This window comes from Centruroides sculpturatus, unplaced genomic scaffold, assembly GCF_000671375.1.
Source record: "Centruroides sculpturatus isolate CEXI.00-Female unplaced genomic scaffold, Cexi_2.0 scaffold153, whole genome shotgun sequence".
Classification (NCBI taxonomy): Eukaryota; Metazoa; Arthropoda; class Arachnida; order Scorpiones; family Buthidae; genus Centruroides; species Centruroides sculpturatus.
In genome coordinates, this window is record NW_019384491.1 from 306,018 (window position 1) to 322,310 (window position 16,293).

A 16,293-nucleotide genomic window follows, 5' to 3' on the forward strand; every position below is an offset into this window, starting at 1 on the left:
ATTTCTGTTCTTTTTCGACCGTTCGGAGTTGATTCTAGGTTATACAGAGCGGTAGGCTGCCACCTTAACCGCTCGGCCATTCACCTATCAGCCAGCTGTTTTCTCTATTAATTTCTAGTGTCGTCATTGTTTTTGTCTCGTCGTTCGATTTGCAATGCGGCTGCTTGTGCTGGACTAAATTTGTTTTTAATTTGAATTAAAAATATATTTTTTATAATGATCATAAAATTTTGATGATTACATCATTCACTACATTTACACACAATTAGTCTAACTTGCTTACACAGAACACTTGTTACCTCCGCCCACCTAGCCAGATTACTTAGCATTATACATTACCGAATACGTCTTGGCTTCATAATTATAGTTAAGCCACTGATTAAATACGGTATGTATTTTATTCAAAGTGTGTACGACTTTATTAATTATAAATAATGATAATATTTATAATAATATTTGCTGTATATGTTATCATAAATCTATATTACATATATAAATATATATAATATTTATATTATTATTAATATTATAAATCGAAAGTTACGAAAGTGACTCCGCTTTATGTAAAAAGTCACTGACGGACTATACATACAGGAATCAGAATTGCCGATTTTCGAGGTTCGCTTTCTTTGCCCCCAAAAGCCTATAGTAATTCTGAATATCTCATTAGAAAGATAGTTGTTTTTTTCGGTAGTACGAAAAATTTCAGATTTTTCCGTAAAGGAGTTGCCGAAATATAAACAATTGAAAAGTGCAAAAACAGCCAAAAAAGCTGTATTTTCTTTTCTTCATCCGACACTGCAGAGTAGATGGGCTCTCTGCAGTGTCGGATGGGAAAAACTCACTCGGAGGGCCCACTAGTGACCAAGTGATTCCATTTCCCGAATACTGGGAGTTTGGTCGTAGGTTTGTGCCTTGCTCGGAAGGGCTGGCCACGTGGAGTTTACTGAGTTTTCTCCACCTCTGTAACGCCTGATTAGGGCCCTGTAACGCCAGTTACCCTTAAAAAGACTTCTTGAAAGGCATCTTCCTAGGCAGATTGCCCAATCGCGATTCCGCTTTACGTTACGCAAGTACGCAAGTAACGCAATATTTGCGTAACGTAATAAATTAATTCTCACTGTGGTGTAAATACACCACAGTCAGAATTAATTTATTACGAAAAAATTTGCTACTGTTCGTTTGTTGAACGTCAAATTTGTCTTTTGTCTAATGTTCATTGTTTATATTATATCTTTAAAGGGTGATTATCGTTCATTATTTTTATCAAAATATTTAAAATTATACAGTACATTATAAAAGTTATTCTACGGAATATGTAGACTTTCGTTCTTAATTAACTTCTTTTAATCTCAAGATTTTCCTGCTGAATTTTCAATCTCTTACTCGAATTTTTTTTTGTTTTGTATTATTTAATAAAATTATTCATTGATTTTTAGAAATAATTTAAACGTTTTATATTAGAAAATTTGTAATATTTCATTTTACAATTAACGTTTATCTTTGAAATGTTCCACAAAACCAAACTTAATTTTCTCCATAGGCATCCTTATGTCTTGTTTATAAAATCGTACTGCCCAATGTTCTTACCAGCATAGAGGTATGAAGGAGTACATGTTGAGAGTTGATATTTGGCACAGAGTATTAGGTGCCCAAATCATTTGCGCATAAAAAATCCAGACTCGTAGGTAGTCGAGGGAACGAGAATCGAGTCAAAATAAAATACAAAATGGCGACCCTCTTCTACAAACAGGCAAAACAGCCACCTCACCCCATCGAAGTCAGGTAGGGGAGACTACCACCCACAGTCATTCTAAGAAGTGAACTCTGACGTTAGGACCGAACACGTAGTTTCTTCTACGTTAAATAAAATTTGTAATGTAATTTTGTAAATTTGGGAGTGCTTCAAATATGACGTTAAAACGGTTTTATGTCGTTACAAGTGGGTTTTTTTTTAACATTATCTAGTATAGTAAAATCGTAGGACCGATAAAAAATTTGACGTTATATTAGGGTTGTAGTTACATTCGATGACATTATAATCGGGTTAAACTGTATGTTTGTGCAAAATAAAAAAATAATTTCGGACGATACAATAGCCACGATTATTTTTTCAAAAAAGGGAACTTTTCGTTACTCATCGACAAATATTCAACCCGGGCCGACACGCAACGGAGAGAAATTTTGAAATTGGATAGGTTAATTTCATCGAAAATATATCGTGGCCAGCGAAGTTTGAACGATCGCGCCCAAAAGCAGCAATATCAAAGAAGATAGAAGAATGAGAACGAGACCTGCCTTGAGCATCAAAGTGATTCTGTCTCCGAAACATAGTCTTGTCCCAAATACGGTTTTGCCGTTTTACTTGTTTGGTTTTCACGAGATTTAAAGAAAAAAACCTAACCCCAACGAATACCAAGAGTTAAGTGTATCTTGTGTAATTTGAGTAAAGTCTTTTGAATTGGTAGTTTAAATCCATCAACAAATTATCATCGTCAATAAAATATTAGTAAACTTTTTGTAGCCTGATTTAACAGATCCGCAATGATTTATTCGAACGTTAGCTAAGAAAAAAATGCTATTCATAAGAAAGATGTTTTCTTTACGAAAAAGATTTATTGAAAATTATACATTTGCAACATTTTCATATGCACAATGTGTTATTGAATGTTTTCCTTTTGTAAGTACATTTCTGAATTGAGCGTAGTCATGATCCCATGTGCCAGAGTCGCACGAATATAATTTATAAATTCCATGAATTTTAGACAGTACGATACAGTTAACTTTAGTTGGTTCTCAACTTATCTGTGGCTTTCCATTCGTAGAAATCTGTCAAATACAGTACATAATATTTTTATTTACAACTGAATGAGCTGTTAATATTCGTAAAAACAATTATTTTAAGATATATTAATTAAATACAGCATTTTTTAAATTTTAGAACGGAATTTATAGTTTTGAATTCCAATTTCTCAATTTCACAGGTAAATCCATGTACAAGTACAGTACTTTCTCCAATGTTCACGTAATCGAAGGAAAGTAGAAAATCCTTCAAAACATGAAGTCTCACGACAGAATATAGACTTTTCCTCCACCAGGATTTGCCTATGTTCTAAACCTTCATGCTTGTTAGTAAGATTTCCTTTTGAGAAGTGCTTATCGCAATAACAACAAGTATTTTATAATATATCAATGCAATATTTTCCATAACGTAGCGGGAATACTTCACAACCAATTATCGATGATAAAGTATGGTTTTAAATTTAAAATATCGATAAAAAATTCCAAGCACACCGTACAGTATGAGGTATACGCTAGCTGAACGTTACAACACTAGCGACGTCTCGTGATAAAAACCAGAACTACGTCTACGGAATCGTTCTGTAATTAGACGCCAGTTTCGAAAGAGTTAAACTCTGCCATTTTTCATTAATTGTGACGAGGAATACAAAAATGCAATAAAAAATGAAGGTCCACGACTTCGTTTTTGAGATATAAGGTCGTTCCTTCAGCGCGCGTGACAAAGCCAAATCGCACAAATCGCACGACTTTGTCATGCGATTTTTCGCGGTCGCTAGTACGTCTTGTTTGGGCTTATAGAGTCGAGTTCTTTCTCAAAATTCAATGAACCGATATTGATAAAATTTTGCCATTTTCCATTAATTGAGACGAGGAATCCAAAAATGTAATAAGGATCCACTTAAATGTGAAAAATAAGAATTGAGGGGTTTTCGATATACAGAGGAGTTAAACAATGCCCGTGCTCTCTGATGAGACTGAGTGTGCCTAACGGAATTTAGTCCTAGAGATAAACAGCATTGCATAACGAAAAACAGGCGTGAAAAACTAACAAAATACAAGAAACAAAACGATGAAGACTGCTTTGTTCTTGGATCGCCTCAAGGTACCCGGCCAATGCAAGGATCGTGACTCCCGTAGCCAGCAGGTACGAGGATCGCCTCTTCTGTACATAACAAATGCAGGAATAGCTTCTTTTCTTCTGGCTCAGCCTCCATTCTATCGCGATACCACAAAGTCATTGCGATGTCCTAGTTTCCCACTAAAGATGGAATATTGGAATGCAAAAATGGAGGCCAATTCAATTCCAGAAAATTCTCGTTGTTTCCGAAAATTAGTATTGTATATTCGAATACTTTCCGAATGTCATTCTTCTCTGTTCATACGACAGCGGAGAAGACATTGTGTACCAAGATGTTTCATCCTTCCGTCAGAAATTCTAATCGTGTTACACTCAGGGATCAAATAGAGGTGGAAAAGATGGACGGCTGCACAAGGAGGCAGATTGTCAGAAAATTGTCCGAAGAAAATAAAAATAAAACATTCTTAATTTCAGATTATTATTTTCGAAAAGTAAAATAACCGATTAATTAACTAAATGTGTGAGGTCCGAGCCCTCAGATCTTTATATTAAAATTACACAATGCCTATATTTAAAAGAAGCAGCAAATAACTACCTTGCCCAGGGCGGCGTAACTGCTAGGTTGGTACCTCGTTACAATAAAACAGAAAGCAATTTATTCTTTGATCTGTCTTCTGCAAGAATTTTAAAATTCTAATTAACAGTTAACCCCAATATCTGTAATTATCTACAATATTAGTCACCTTGTTCTCGAGCCGGCAGGATCCAGTGTTGCACAGTCGGTTGAACCGGCCATGGATCCCCAATGGGGGACCCAGAATCGAATCCAAATGGGTCGAAAAACCCCAAGCAGCTTATGAGGAGTGGTTTGTCCAGATACATCGGACCCCGTCCCTCACCACCAATGGCCGGAATCCATAATGGGCTCGATATAAAAGATCCTCTTAGAACTCAGGAAAAAAAAGCAAAAAATTGATTATATTAATTAATTATAATAAAATATATTAATGTTTATTCTATGGCATTTTATAAATATCTTAATAATTTCAAATTATATAATTACAGCCTAAAAAAATAATTTTTTCCCCTTTTTATTATACAAATTTATTTTTGTGAGAAAAGCATCATCTGCAGGAACTCAAGTAAATAAATTTTTTATGATAATTTTTTTAATCATAGTTCGCTGTAAACGATGATAATAATTTAATTATCAATAAATTTATTTGATAGAAAAATTAGCACTAATGTAGGGGCCATTTCCCACCGAAAATCTTTGTGGAAGGCAAAAACTTTAGAAAGAAGTCATTTAGAATGAATATTAAAGCAAAAATCTTTTTCATTTATTCAAATAGAATAATATAAATCTTTTTAATGAAAAATAACGATATTTTTTCTCCTTTGAACAGATTCACTTTCTTCTTATCAAAGCCTATTATGGATTTTAGCCAGGAGGCAATGGAGCCTACATATAATTGTGCGTGTTTAATTAATAGCACATTAACGATGTAAAGGGGGGAAAACGAAACATTTTCGACGTTAATACAGTATTATCATAACATTTAACGTATCATTGATAATTCTTTTTAATTATTTACTATCTGTTAAAAGAGTTCGTAGCACCGAAGGCATATATATACCCCTCTCTGCCCCTTCCTCTCTATACGTAAGAAAGTGAATCTCTAATAAATGCGTAAAGATATTCTTATCTTTTACGTCAATTTGATAAATTAAAGATAAATGCATTTAAATTCAACTTATGTTCAGTAACAGGTGCAAATACAACTTTCTTCTATCTTAGTGTAAGTAAGTTTATATAATCAGAACAAATTTCGTGTATTTTTAATAGATATTTTTGAGTGAAATTGTTACTAAATAGTGAATTTTGCCTAAGATAAATGAATTTATTACTATTTGTTTTAAATTTATTTTTTTAAGAATTAATTCTCGTGAATTGTATAGTCTACATATGCTATATTAATTCGTAGCGTAAGCAGATATTAAGGGTTCTGAATTTGAACGTGAAAACTTTGTACCACTGTTAATTTAGCCGGTTACATTGTGGATAAAGAATAAACTCAGCTATTGTATACATACGTAGTTCTTTTCTTCATTTATTTACAAAGGTAAGAGGAAAAACTGGGCTACATAGACTTTCAGTTACGCTACTGATATACATATAGGCCTATGTATTTATTTAATTTCGAATTTATAGTTAACAAAAATAAATGAAGGTGGTAATTTAATGAATACAAATTTTTAGGCATATGTAATTTGTGAATTCTACTTATGCAACATTGCAAATTTTCTGCTTGACTTTTTATCATTTTTATTAACAGAGTTTATTAACCTACTAATCTATTTTTAAAGGTAAGCGTACTATTATAAGATGGAGATGATCAATAGCCTTCTATTCCATTTATTCTATTTCTATATTTGCATATCGCCAAACGTTTAAGCACTAAATTTAACAGAATCGATTTATATAATTTTATTTATAATTAATATTACTTTTCGTCGTAAATTCTTGAGAAGCGTAAGTAATTGTTGTTTGTATACGGCAACGTGCGATCTGCCAAGGGGATGCCTTCCAGGAGACACTATTACTGGCCCCTATTTAGGTGTTACAAAAGTGAAAAAATAGGGAAAACTCCACGCGGTCAGCCCATTGGCGAGATGTGAACCCATGATTATCAGTGTTCAGTAGTTTTATTCCCCCATCCACTGTTTGGCGCGTAAGTAATGAACAACAAACAATTGTGTAAGGAGAATAATTCGAGACAATGAAGAAGGTAGATAGAAAGGAATGAGTTTGTTTCCATTATTGTTAACTTTTAAATGTTATTTGGTGGAAACATAATTCTTCACATAAATTACTAATAATTTCGTCAGAAAATAACAATGATGTAAGTATATTTTAATCCAATACTTTATACTAAAATACCAATCCACTGTGGTAAAATATTGATATAATTTTTCGATAAGTTAAATTTGTTTTTGAATCGCAATTTCAAGACTATATCAGTTGTCGCTTCGGTCCTAATGCACTAATAATAAACCATCTATTATATTTTTATTTTGTACTTAATTTATACTCGTGAGTTTAAATTCAAACTTGGGAAACAAACGTACGTAATGAGTTTTTTCTTCGATAATTTGAACACTGGTGGGTAATTGATTCAACTTCATCGAGTATACAAGTGTAATAGCCGAATACACGGATATAAGAGATATAAAATGTGTCGTAGCATTGATTAAAGAGACTGGAAGTCACTATACAGCTTTAGCAAAGAAAAAGTTGAGCATCTATCCAACTATTTCTTGAGAGAAAGCTTAAAAATGCAGAAAAGAGCTTTTTCAAATGACTCTTTAGAACCTTATAAAGTATACAGGTTGTATTGGCAATCCAGGTTTTCAAATCAGTGTGGCTGAATCAGTTGGCATTGGTCAGTCCAAGTTCTCAAAAACAATGGCTGATATAATAGTAATAATTACTGAGAAATGTGCGGATAAAATTTCCAGCAACTGGAGTCGATGAAAGAAGTAACAGGGATAGAGAATCGGAGTCGAGAAGTCGAATCTTTCTATGGGATCGGGAGTAAAAGTCGATTAAAAAACAATACCGATTCGGGCTCCCCATTGCTGAATGCGAATGCCGCCTGACAATGCAAATATCACTTTCAGTGCATAATTGAATTTACATACGCGTTCTGATAATGAAACCATGTTCTTCAAGGTGATGAATATATTAACCGAAAGGGGTATGCTGGTATCAATGATACTCGAGTTGATACTCAACGTAAGGACGTATATGATCCACTCGAATTATCAGTATAAACTTCATACCAATCTGAGTGTATACTTAAAGTATATTCTCCTGAGTTTAAACTGTTTTATTTAGGGGAGATCGGGGCAACTTCGGCATGCGGGGCAAGTTTGTCAAGCGCTTTTTTTAAAAAACAAATTAAAAGGAGACTTTGATTATAGGTTAGGCAGTTGAGTTTTATTGGTGGCTTGTTGAGTGTAGTGTTTTTATTGTTCTCCAACAAGCGTAGTTGAATTATCAAGCAAATTTTCATTTTTGTTGAATTCCATATAATATTTTTTTCCATTTATATTGAATTGGCAGGTTTTGTTATAATTCCATGATAACGAAAGTTACTTTTCCTGTTAGAAGGATGTAACTTCAACTTATTCACGTGGCCAGATCGTGGCTTGGCATTCTGTTCTCAGGGTTGTACTTAATGTTTCGAAATCATGACTAGCGGGGTAAGATCGGCAACATAAAGCCACATTAGAAGCAAAGGATAAAAATCAAACAGATGATAAATGAAAACATGTTTGCATTTGTTATTCATGTATATATGTCTTTGAACTTGCATTTCGTTGTAATAATATTAAATGGGTGTTGGATTTGTATTTCTTTGTTTTAATAGTGAATTCCAACTTATACATTGTTAATAACATAATTTTATATACGTGCCTATCTTGCCCCATTACTGTTGCCCCTATACCAGGGGCAACTTTAATAAAAATAATTAAAATAATTACAACTTTACAAAAAGAGAGAAGTTGCCGATCTTGCCCCTATACCCGGGGCAACTTCGTCAATTTCTCTCTTCTTGTAAAGTTGTAATTATTTTAATTATTTTTATTTCCAAACTGATTTTAACCAGTTCTATAGTAAGGTAACATTCCAATAGACAATATGCAAAGCTTTTTTTTCAGTTTACAGCAGTATTTATTACACAAAATTTAAGTAAAGCTTAACATGCCGATCTTGCCCCGATCTCCCCTATGTCACCCATTATCAGTAAAATTTAACATAGTCTAAACTGATTATTGAATAAAATTACTTTAATATAATACCACTAATAATTAGATTTTTTGACTGAAACATCAAAAATAATTCACCGAAAAGGAGTAGTCTATTGTATAATAGAATGTATATATAAAGCTTGATCTTGTAACTGAAAATAAGATGAGGGAAAACAGATAGCCTATATTACATTATTTTCGAAAACTGCCTGTATTATTTTTAAACATAACGGTTAATTGCTTCCATAGATGAATGGTTTGATAGAAAGTTTTTAAACTAGCCTATTTTACCTATTTTTCGGTCGAATTATTTTTGTTATAATTGAATAAGTATTTAAAGAATTTTCCTTAATTTTTTTTTAAATATAAACTTTCATAAATGTAAGGAAATTTTATAAATGCATAGACACGAAATATTTCCTCAAATTTTATATGAAAATTAAAAACAATTTTATATTTACAGAAAGATGATTCACGATCGTAGAATACTATTTGTAGTCATATTATCTGTAATCATTCTTAATGTTGAAAAGTATGATTGCTTTCCACTTGCTGAAAATGGTAAATATAACTTTTATCTAAATTGTTGACTTAATGAAAAAATAGAGATTAATTAATTAATAATACTTGACTTATTACGAATTTTTAGATGTAAAAGATGCTCGAGTTTTCATCACAATATCTTCCTTACTTCGTCCCGATAACGTTACAAATCGGATTATTGAAAGGAACATAGAACTAAATTGGATCATTTTAGACGATGAATTAGTTCAAAATAACGATCTCTGGGTTGGTTTATACACCGAAGAACCAAACTCAAATTCAATTCCTGTAGCCAAAGTTTACATCAATGGAGAAGGGGAAGGTTCTTTTACAACCGACATCTCTTATCCTCGTTACATTTTAAACATAACTAAAGAAAACGATTACTGTATGGGATATTGGATAGCTTTAGTTAAAAATAATAATATATTAGTAAAAAATTGCTATTACGCCAGGCCAAATTGGATGTACGAAATGAAATATACCATTGGGTTTAACTCCTTATCTGATTTGATGATACCAGGGACACATGATGCAGGTTCTTACTTAAGGTAAATTTAAATTTTCATTATAAAAATCAGTTTTCTGCATTGTTACTATTCCTTTTATCATAGTTTTTTAAATCAATAATATAAAATACGGCATATCATACACCTATTTAATTTTTCTGACAGAATATATATTTTTTATATTAAAATTTTTATAGAGAAAATAGAAGTCAGGAAACATTCAAATCAGCTATGTTTATGTGCCAAGACGAAGACATTTGGAACCAGCTTATGTACGGGATTCGTTTTTTAGATCTCAGAGTTACTTATAGAAATATCAAGGGAAATCCAGAAGTGTTTTGGATAACGCATTCCCTTATCAGAATGAATTTAACCGTGAGAGAAGTTTTAAGGACCGTAAAAAAATTTTTAGAATCTACGAATGAAATTGTCATCATAGATTTTCATCGTTTTGTTTTTTTACTTAACGATGAACCTAAAACGTACAAAAAACTGATGGAAATGATCGAAAACGAAGTTGGACAATACGCGGTTCCTAGAAGTTATGGTTACAAAACAACATTAAACGAATTGTGGAAGGAGAACAAGAGATTAATCATAGGTTTCAACTCTTTTCATGCAGGAGAAAGCATTTTGTTCTTTCCTGGAGTGACACATCTTTGGGCTAAGACTGATAATTTGAGAAGCTTGAAAAGGTATTTTGATAATAACGTATGCTCTCAGCCCAAAAACAAATTATGGTCGGCAATGGCCGAATTGACGCCCCAATGGCCGTCATACTTATCGATATGGTCTAGGAGTCTTAGAGAAATGGCTCAAGAAGTTAATCTAGAAATAACGCGATGGTTCCGAAATCGTTTCTGGAACTGCGCTAATATTGTTTCCACCGATTTCTTTCTTGGTAACGATATTATTAATATAGCTATAGAGTCAAATAAAAGGCGATTTGACGTGTAATTCAATTTCTTATTTTATTTTCGAATGGAATTTAAACTAATGTCAAATTAACATAAATATTCAGGATAGAAGAAATATTTGTATTGTTTCCAAAATGTCTTTTTTATAAACTTAAATTCTTAATAAAATCTTGCAGTTTGGAATGCAAACTAAATTTTAAATTTACTTCAATTCTGGTCTATAAGTATACAGAGAATAAAAAGAATTTAGGAATTTAAAAATGGTCAAATATTATTGATATCTTATAGAGAACTTGCATGAATGTCATCGCTTCGCCTCCTGCTCCATATCTGTGCCGTACTGTTCGTGGAGGTGTATATAATTTGGCTTGCTTCTGAACGTTTATCGCGTTCAGAAGATGGCAAAACGTGCATTTTACTTTCCCGGCTTTGTTGTATCAATATATATATCAGAGGGAAATTACGGAAACATTTTTACAGTCGAGGGGATGGTGTATCATATCTCGAGTACGGTCGAACTTAATGAAGATTTTATTCCTCATTAACATTTACAATTTTTTTTTCTATAAAATTCATCTCTACTCTCAAAATTAAGCCTTTTGTCTTTTGACAATTGTGAGGTTTGCCGACACAAAGTGTAGATCGGGGACTTAAAAAATCCCACTTCACTGACACCACTATGAGGCTTGTCGATTGTATTCGATTGTCCGGACAATCGTGTGTGGGCATGAAATACTGATTGAGATAGGCTTTCCATGTTTTTTGCCGTTTAATTGATTATAAAAGATTTTCTTACAAAAGTGCTAATTCTCCGTTGCCACAATTCTTGCGGAGAGAAACCAAATAAAGTACGAAAGTTCCTTAGGCTGTTTTCGAGCCTGGCGTTTGGAACGTCAGTGGAATCATGCTTCACGTTCCAAACGCGATTGTCAAACTTCTAGGTTTACAAGATGGCGGCGCTGAACGTCGGATGTTCACGTTTTCGCTCTGAATTAATTTGTAATATTTAATTACAGTAGAGCGTCGTTTATCCGAAACGTCAGTTATCCGAAAGAATTCCAGTCGGCAAATTGAAATTTTCGCTAGTGCTGTGGCGCTGCAATCTTTGGCTATATCTTGGGCTACTCCAATATTTTTTTTGTTGATGTGTGTGTTTTAGCTGGCAGCACTGGCACTTTTGTGTGGTGTTTTTCTGAGGACTGTGTGTCAACGTGCGACTAAATATCCAGATGGCACAACGCGTTGATTGGTCGGCTGAATGACACCTACTGGAAATGTTGATCAATTAGCCTAAACTTTGAAGAGTTTTGAGAGCGGGCAGACGTTATAATTATAGACATTTCATCTAAAACTCGATAAAAGGCACTTATTTATAATTTCACTAGCTCTTGTGTGTATGGACATTAATGTTAAAATTATTGCAAAATTTTCAATTAAACTAAATTACGTGACATCAAAAATTTTAATGTTGAGAGAGTTTTAAACATTAAGAAGTAACTTTTATCTGTTATTCATTTCAATAAAGCATTTTTGTACATTTACTATAATAATAAAATACAGTTGTCCCTCGATAGTTCGACGTTTTTTAATCTGACATGCTCAGTAGTCCGACGCACTTCCCGTCAAGGTACCCGTCCCCGTTACGTGTCCGCTTGCACAGAAGCATGTCGCGATGTGAATCTCCCAATCCAATTCTTACTCGATGACACACATTTCGTGTGTTTTATGTGAGCAGTTCTGTTCGAACAGTTGGAGTAGAGAATATTGTAAGTTACTGCTAGCAAAACAATGCGAAATATGTAATTATTTTCGGTAATCCGGACACTTTNGAATATTGTAAGTTACTGCTAGCAAAACAATGCGAAATATGTAATTATTTTCGGTTATCCGGAAACTTTTGGTAATCCGACACCCCTTTGGTCCCATACCTGTCGGATTATCGAGGGACAACTGTAATCAAAAACAACAAATGTAAATTCCAAATTAAGTTTTTTTTTTACATTCTTTATTAGACAATACAGTATTTTTAACCTTACAAAAACTTGTATTTAATGTTTTATATACAGTAGAGCGTCGATTATCCGAAAGTCGGTTATCGGAAACGTCAGTTATCCGAAAGAATTCCAGTTGGCAAATTTAAATTTTCGCTAGTGCTGTGGCGCTGCAATCTTTGGCTATGTCTTGGGCTACTCCAATATTTTTATGTTTGTGTATGTGTTTTAGCTGGCAGCACTGGCACTTTTGTGTGGTGTTTTTCTGAGGACTGTGTGTAGTGCTGAATCGAACGGTTTTGATACTAGATTAGCTTCTAAAGTATAATTTTTTTTTTTTTTCAATATATTTATTTTGTTTGTAAAAAATAAAGAAATAATTTTTAACGATACAATAGCCACGATTATTTTAAAAAGTTTACGTTAGGCTTAACATCGACGAAAATTCAACGCAAAGTGACACGCAACGGAGAAAAATTTCAACACGGGATAGGTTAATATATTTTTTGTACATAATCGGTTATCCGAAAATAAGGTATCCGAACAACCCCAGTCCCCAATTGATTCGGATAAACGACGCTCTACTGTATAGCCTTTACATAGCCCAAAAATTTGGCATATCGTTTGGCGTGTTTATTATATAACGGGCGATGGTTGTTAATGTTTGTAGGTAATATGTGTGAACACAAGTTTGGAAAAATGTTTAATCACGATCGACAGTAAGATGCTAGAGGAACGAGTGCTAAACACAGACACCGACTGATGGAGAATGAGCGCAATCCGGGACTTCCCTTTTCCTCGTCACTCGTTATGCGAAACACCGCTCGTTAAGCGAATCATTTTTTACAATTTGTTTTGCTCGTTATGCAAAATACTCGTTAAGCGAGGTTCTACTGTAAATTTAAATTTGATTTTGTACTCGACTTTTTCAACAAAACACCAAAATGCTTTGGGCTTTCAAATCAAACGGCATAAGAAAGCTGCCCAGCAGCGACCGAATGAATAAAATGGAACAAGCAACTCTTCTCCTGCCGTTCGTCATTTCCAGACAAACGACTACACAGAACTCACCACGTGGAGGTGGCTGCTTCAGAGTTCCACCAAGAGTTTGAAAGAATGCTACTCCACAAATGACCAACATCACGTGTCGAGCCGAGTTCTCCATAACTCGCACAATGAAAATATTGATAATTACTTCTGAATACTCCAAATTCAGCTATTCGAAACTCACCGTATTATTACTATCTAAACTAATGGATGCAATATTACAACAACTAGTAATAAAGAAAGACAGAAATCCATAAATACACCTGGTTGTAACAAAATGCACGTTAGGGCCACAAAATTTAGTACAATCTCATACCGAACTTCATTAAGAAGAAGAAGAAGAAGACGAAAAAAAAAAAAAATACTCGCCATGTGCGGGATTTAATAAAGCGGGACACAGAAAGCCCTCTCCATCTCCGATCGGCCTTTTCACTCGAGCGGGCCTGAAAGAAACGGGAAACAGGGAGCCTTCTTCGCCTCTCGTCGGATCTCTGTCTTGGTCCTAGCGGCCTTAAAGATGCGGGACACAAAGAATTAGTTTGAGTAAAGAGTAACTCTAGTAAAAAGGTCGACGGGAGATTCTATCTTTTTACTCGAGCGGGCCTAAGAGAAAGGCGACACAGAGAGCCCTTTTTGCTTCCCGTACAGTACATTACTGAAATTTATTAATCGCAATTTTTTCGCGAAATCTTGAAGAAACGCGGAACTTTCGAACAAATTTACGTTTAACAATGATCACCTACAGTAGAAAAAGCCAACAATACATTCTAACAATTCGTTACGGATTGTTAGAATATATTGTTAAGGACGCGTGACATATTACGATCTCGTCATATTTTTACGTCACGTGTTATGTAAAAACATTAATTGGTTTGAAATATTTCAGAAAGGATTATTTTATTAAATTAATATTCATTAGAAACATTGTTTTTTGTTAAATATTAAAAATTATATATTATGCGATTTATCAAAATGAATATTTAAAAAATAATCAACAAATTATATACTGAATATTAAAGATTTGTATTTTCTTGATTAATGTTATGTATCTTCTCCAAGGAATTTAAATTAATATTCATTAGAAAAATTGTTTTTTGTTAAATATTAAAAATTATATATTANAAATAATGCTTTCTTTTTTCAAATAAATAAAATTATAGAAATGTCGAATCATTCATTTATTCTAATGTTATCTGTATTTTTGAAAATCTAAAGAGGAATTTGTAACGATTGTGGCCCTTTGCACGCCAAGTAACGCTACCAGAATATCTTAATTCACAAATTTCAGAAATTTTCGACAAAAGGTGTTTTTAAGCTTCGAAGTGGGTGAACAAAATCGTGCCCCTCACACACATTAACATCCATACGTACAGAAAGAATCCCAGTGGTTATGTTTTCTCGACGTTTCAAGGTCTAAGCCCAAAAATGTAAAATATTGGGAAGATCATTTTTTGACCGATCGCCATACTTTTCCTCTGTTATATATAACAGAGCCGGGAAAGTAAAAAACAAGCTTAATTATGTGAAAACCCGAACTTTTACAAAAATCTTTTTTCGATTTCATCATACATATTTTGACAACTAACGTTGTTGTTTATCCTTTACTGCCCGAGAACTTGTCAGTTTGCCCGTTCTCGGAGGTGAAAGCGACGTTTTCTCTTGATCCTTTGACCTCCCGGCCGTGCTCTACCGTTTTAATATCGGAACTGACAGCCCAAAGCCCAATGAAGCAGTCCTCCCCGACTCAACATGTCGCCACCCGGTTCTTTGACGAAAGTCGTTGCCAATTAACTTTGTGCCTCCGAAACGGATATACGATTGATTCTGATCCGAAACACTATCCAGAACTCTTCTAACGTGCCAACTTCCTGGTATAGTCAACCTTCCTTCCTAAGGGACAGACCGAATCCACTCTTGCATCAGGTCTACAAGCGGATCCTTCAAACTACTATAGATATCTCCACGCGAATCTTATGTAAACTCTCTCTCTCGCAACCACTTACGATATCATTGATCAGTTAATTTAAAACGGAACGAAAAAGTCACAAATATGGTGCCGGGCAAAGTCCAATACGTCATACGCAAGTTGTTTATATGGAAAGTAGTTACTTTATAACAGTTGAATCAAATATAGAAATGGCAGAATGGTGAAACGGTTAACGCATCAGCCTCCTGCTCTGGAAATCCGGAAGCGAACGTGGAATGGTCGAATAACTAGAAATTTTTCTGAGGAGATCTGTCGACCGGATATGTCGGCCACGTCTCTTACCCCCCGACGCCCCATTGTGGGTCTGGCCGAATCCACAAAGAGCTTGAAAAGGATTCTCTTAGTACGGACAAAGTGAAAACAGTAAAAAAAATTCTTCAAAATTTCGTCGGCTTCAATTGAAATTAGAGTACAGTTTTCGAAAGGCTGATTTAGTCGGATAGTTGCAATTTTTATTATGTGCAAAAGTCGGCTTTGACGTAAATTGCTACCAAGAAAATCATGCAGTGTTCGCTTTTCTTAAGAGTTAACTTAATCTGTTAGAATTACTCGGCTTTGTGAATTTCAGTTTCTAGCAACCCGTATATTTAACTTTTATTTTAAT

General features: G+C 34.0%; 1 protein-coding gene across 3 annotated transcripts; it reads left to right on the top strand.

The window, feature by feature from the left end:
* The first annotated feature begins 308 nt into the window (after positions 1-308).
* LOC111621764 lies at positions 309-10,764 on the top strand. Of its 3 annotated transcripts, none has more exons than XM_023364005.1 (4): positions 309-388; positions 9,159-9,256; positions 9,345-9,789; positions 9,945-10,764. In XM_023364005.1, exons 2-4 carry the CDS (start codon positions 9,163-9,165, stop codon positions 10,702-10,704), a joined length of 1,299 nt encoding a protein of 432 aa, XP_023219773.1. In that variant the 5' UTR covers positions 309-388; positions 9,159-9,162; the 3' UTR covers positions 10,705-10,764. The 3 variants fall into 3 exon arrangements, with proteins under 3 accessions (XP_023219773.1, XP_023219772.1, XP_023219774.1); XM_023364004.1 differs by lacking the exon at positions 309-388 and adding an exon at positions 5,617-5,679; XM_023364006.1 differs by lacking the exon at positions 309-388 and adding an exon at positions 5,665-5,683.
* Positions 10,765-16,293: the final 5,529 nt, after the last annotated feature.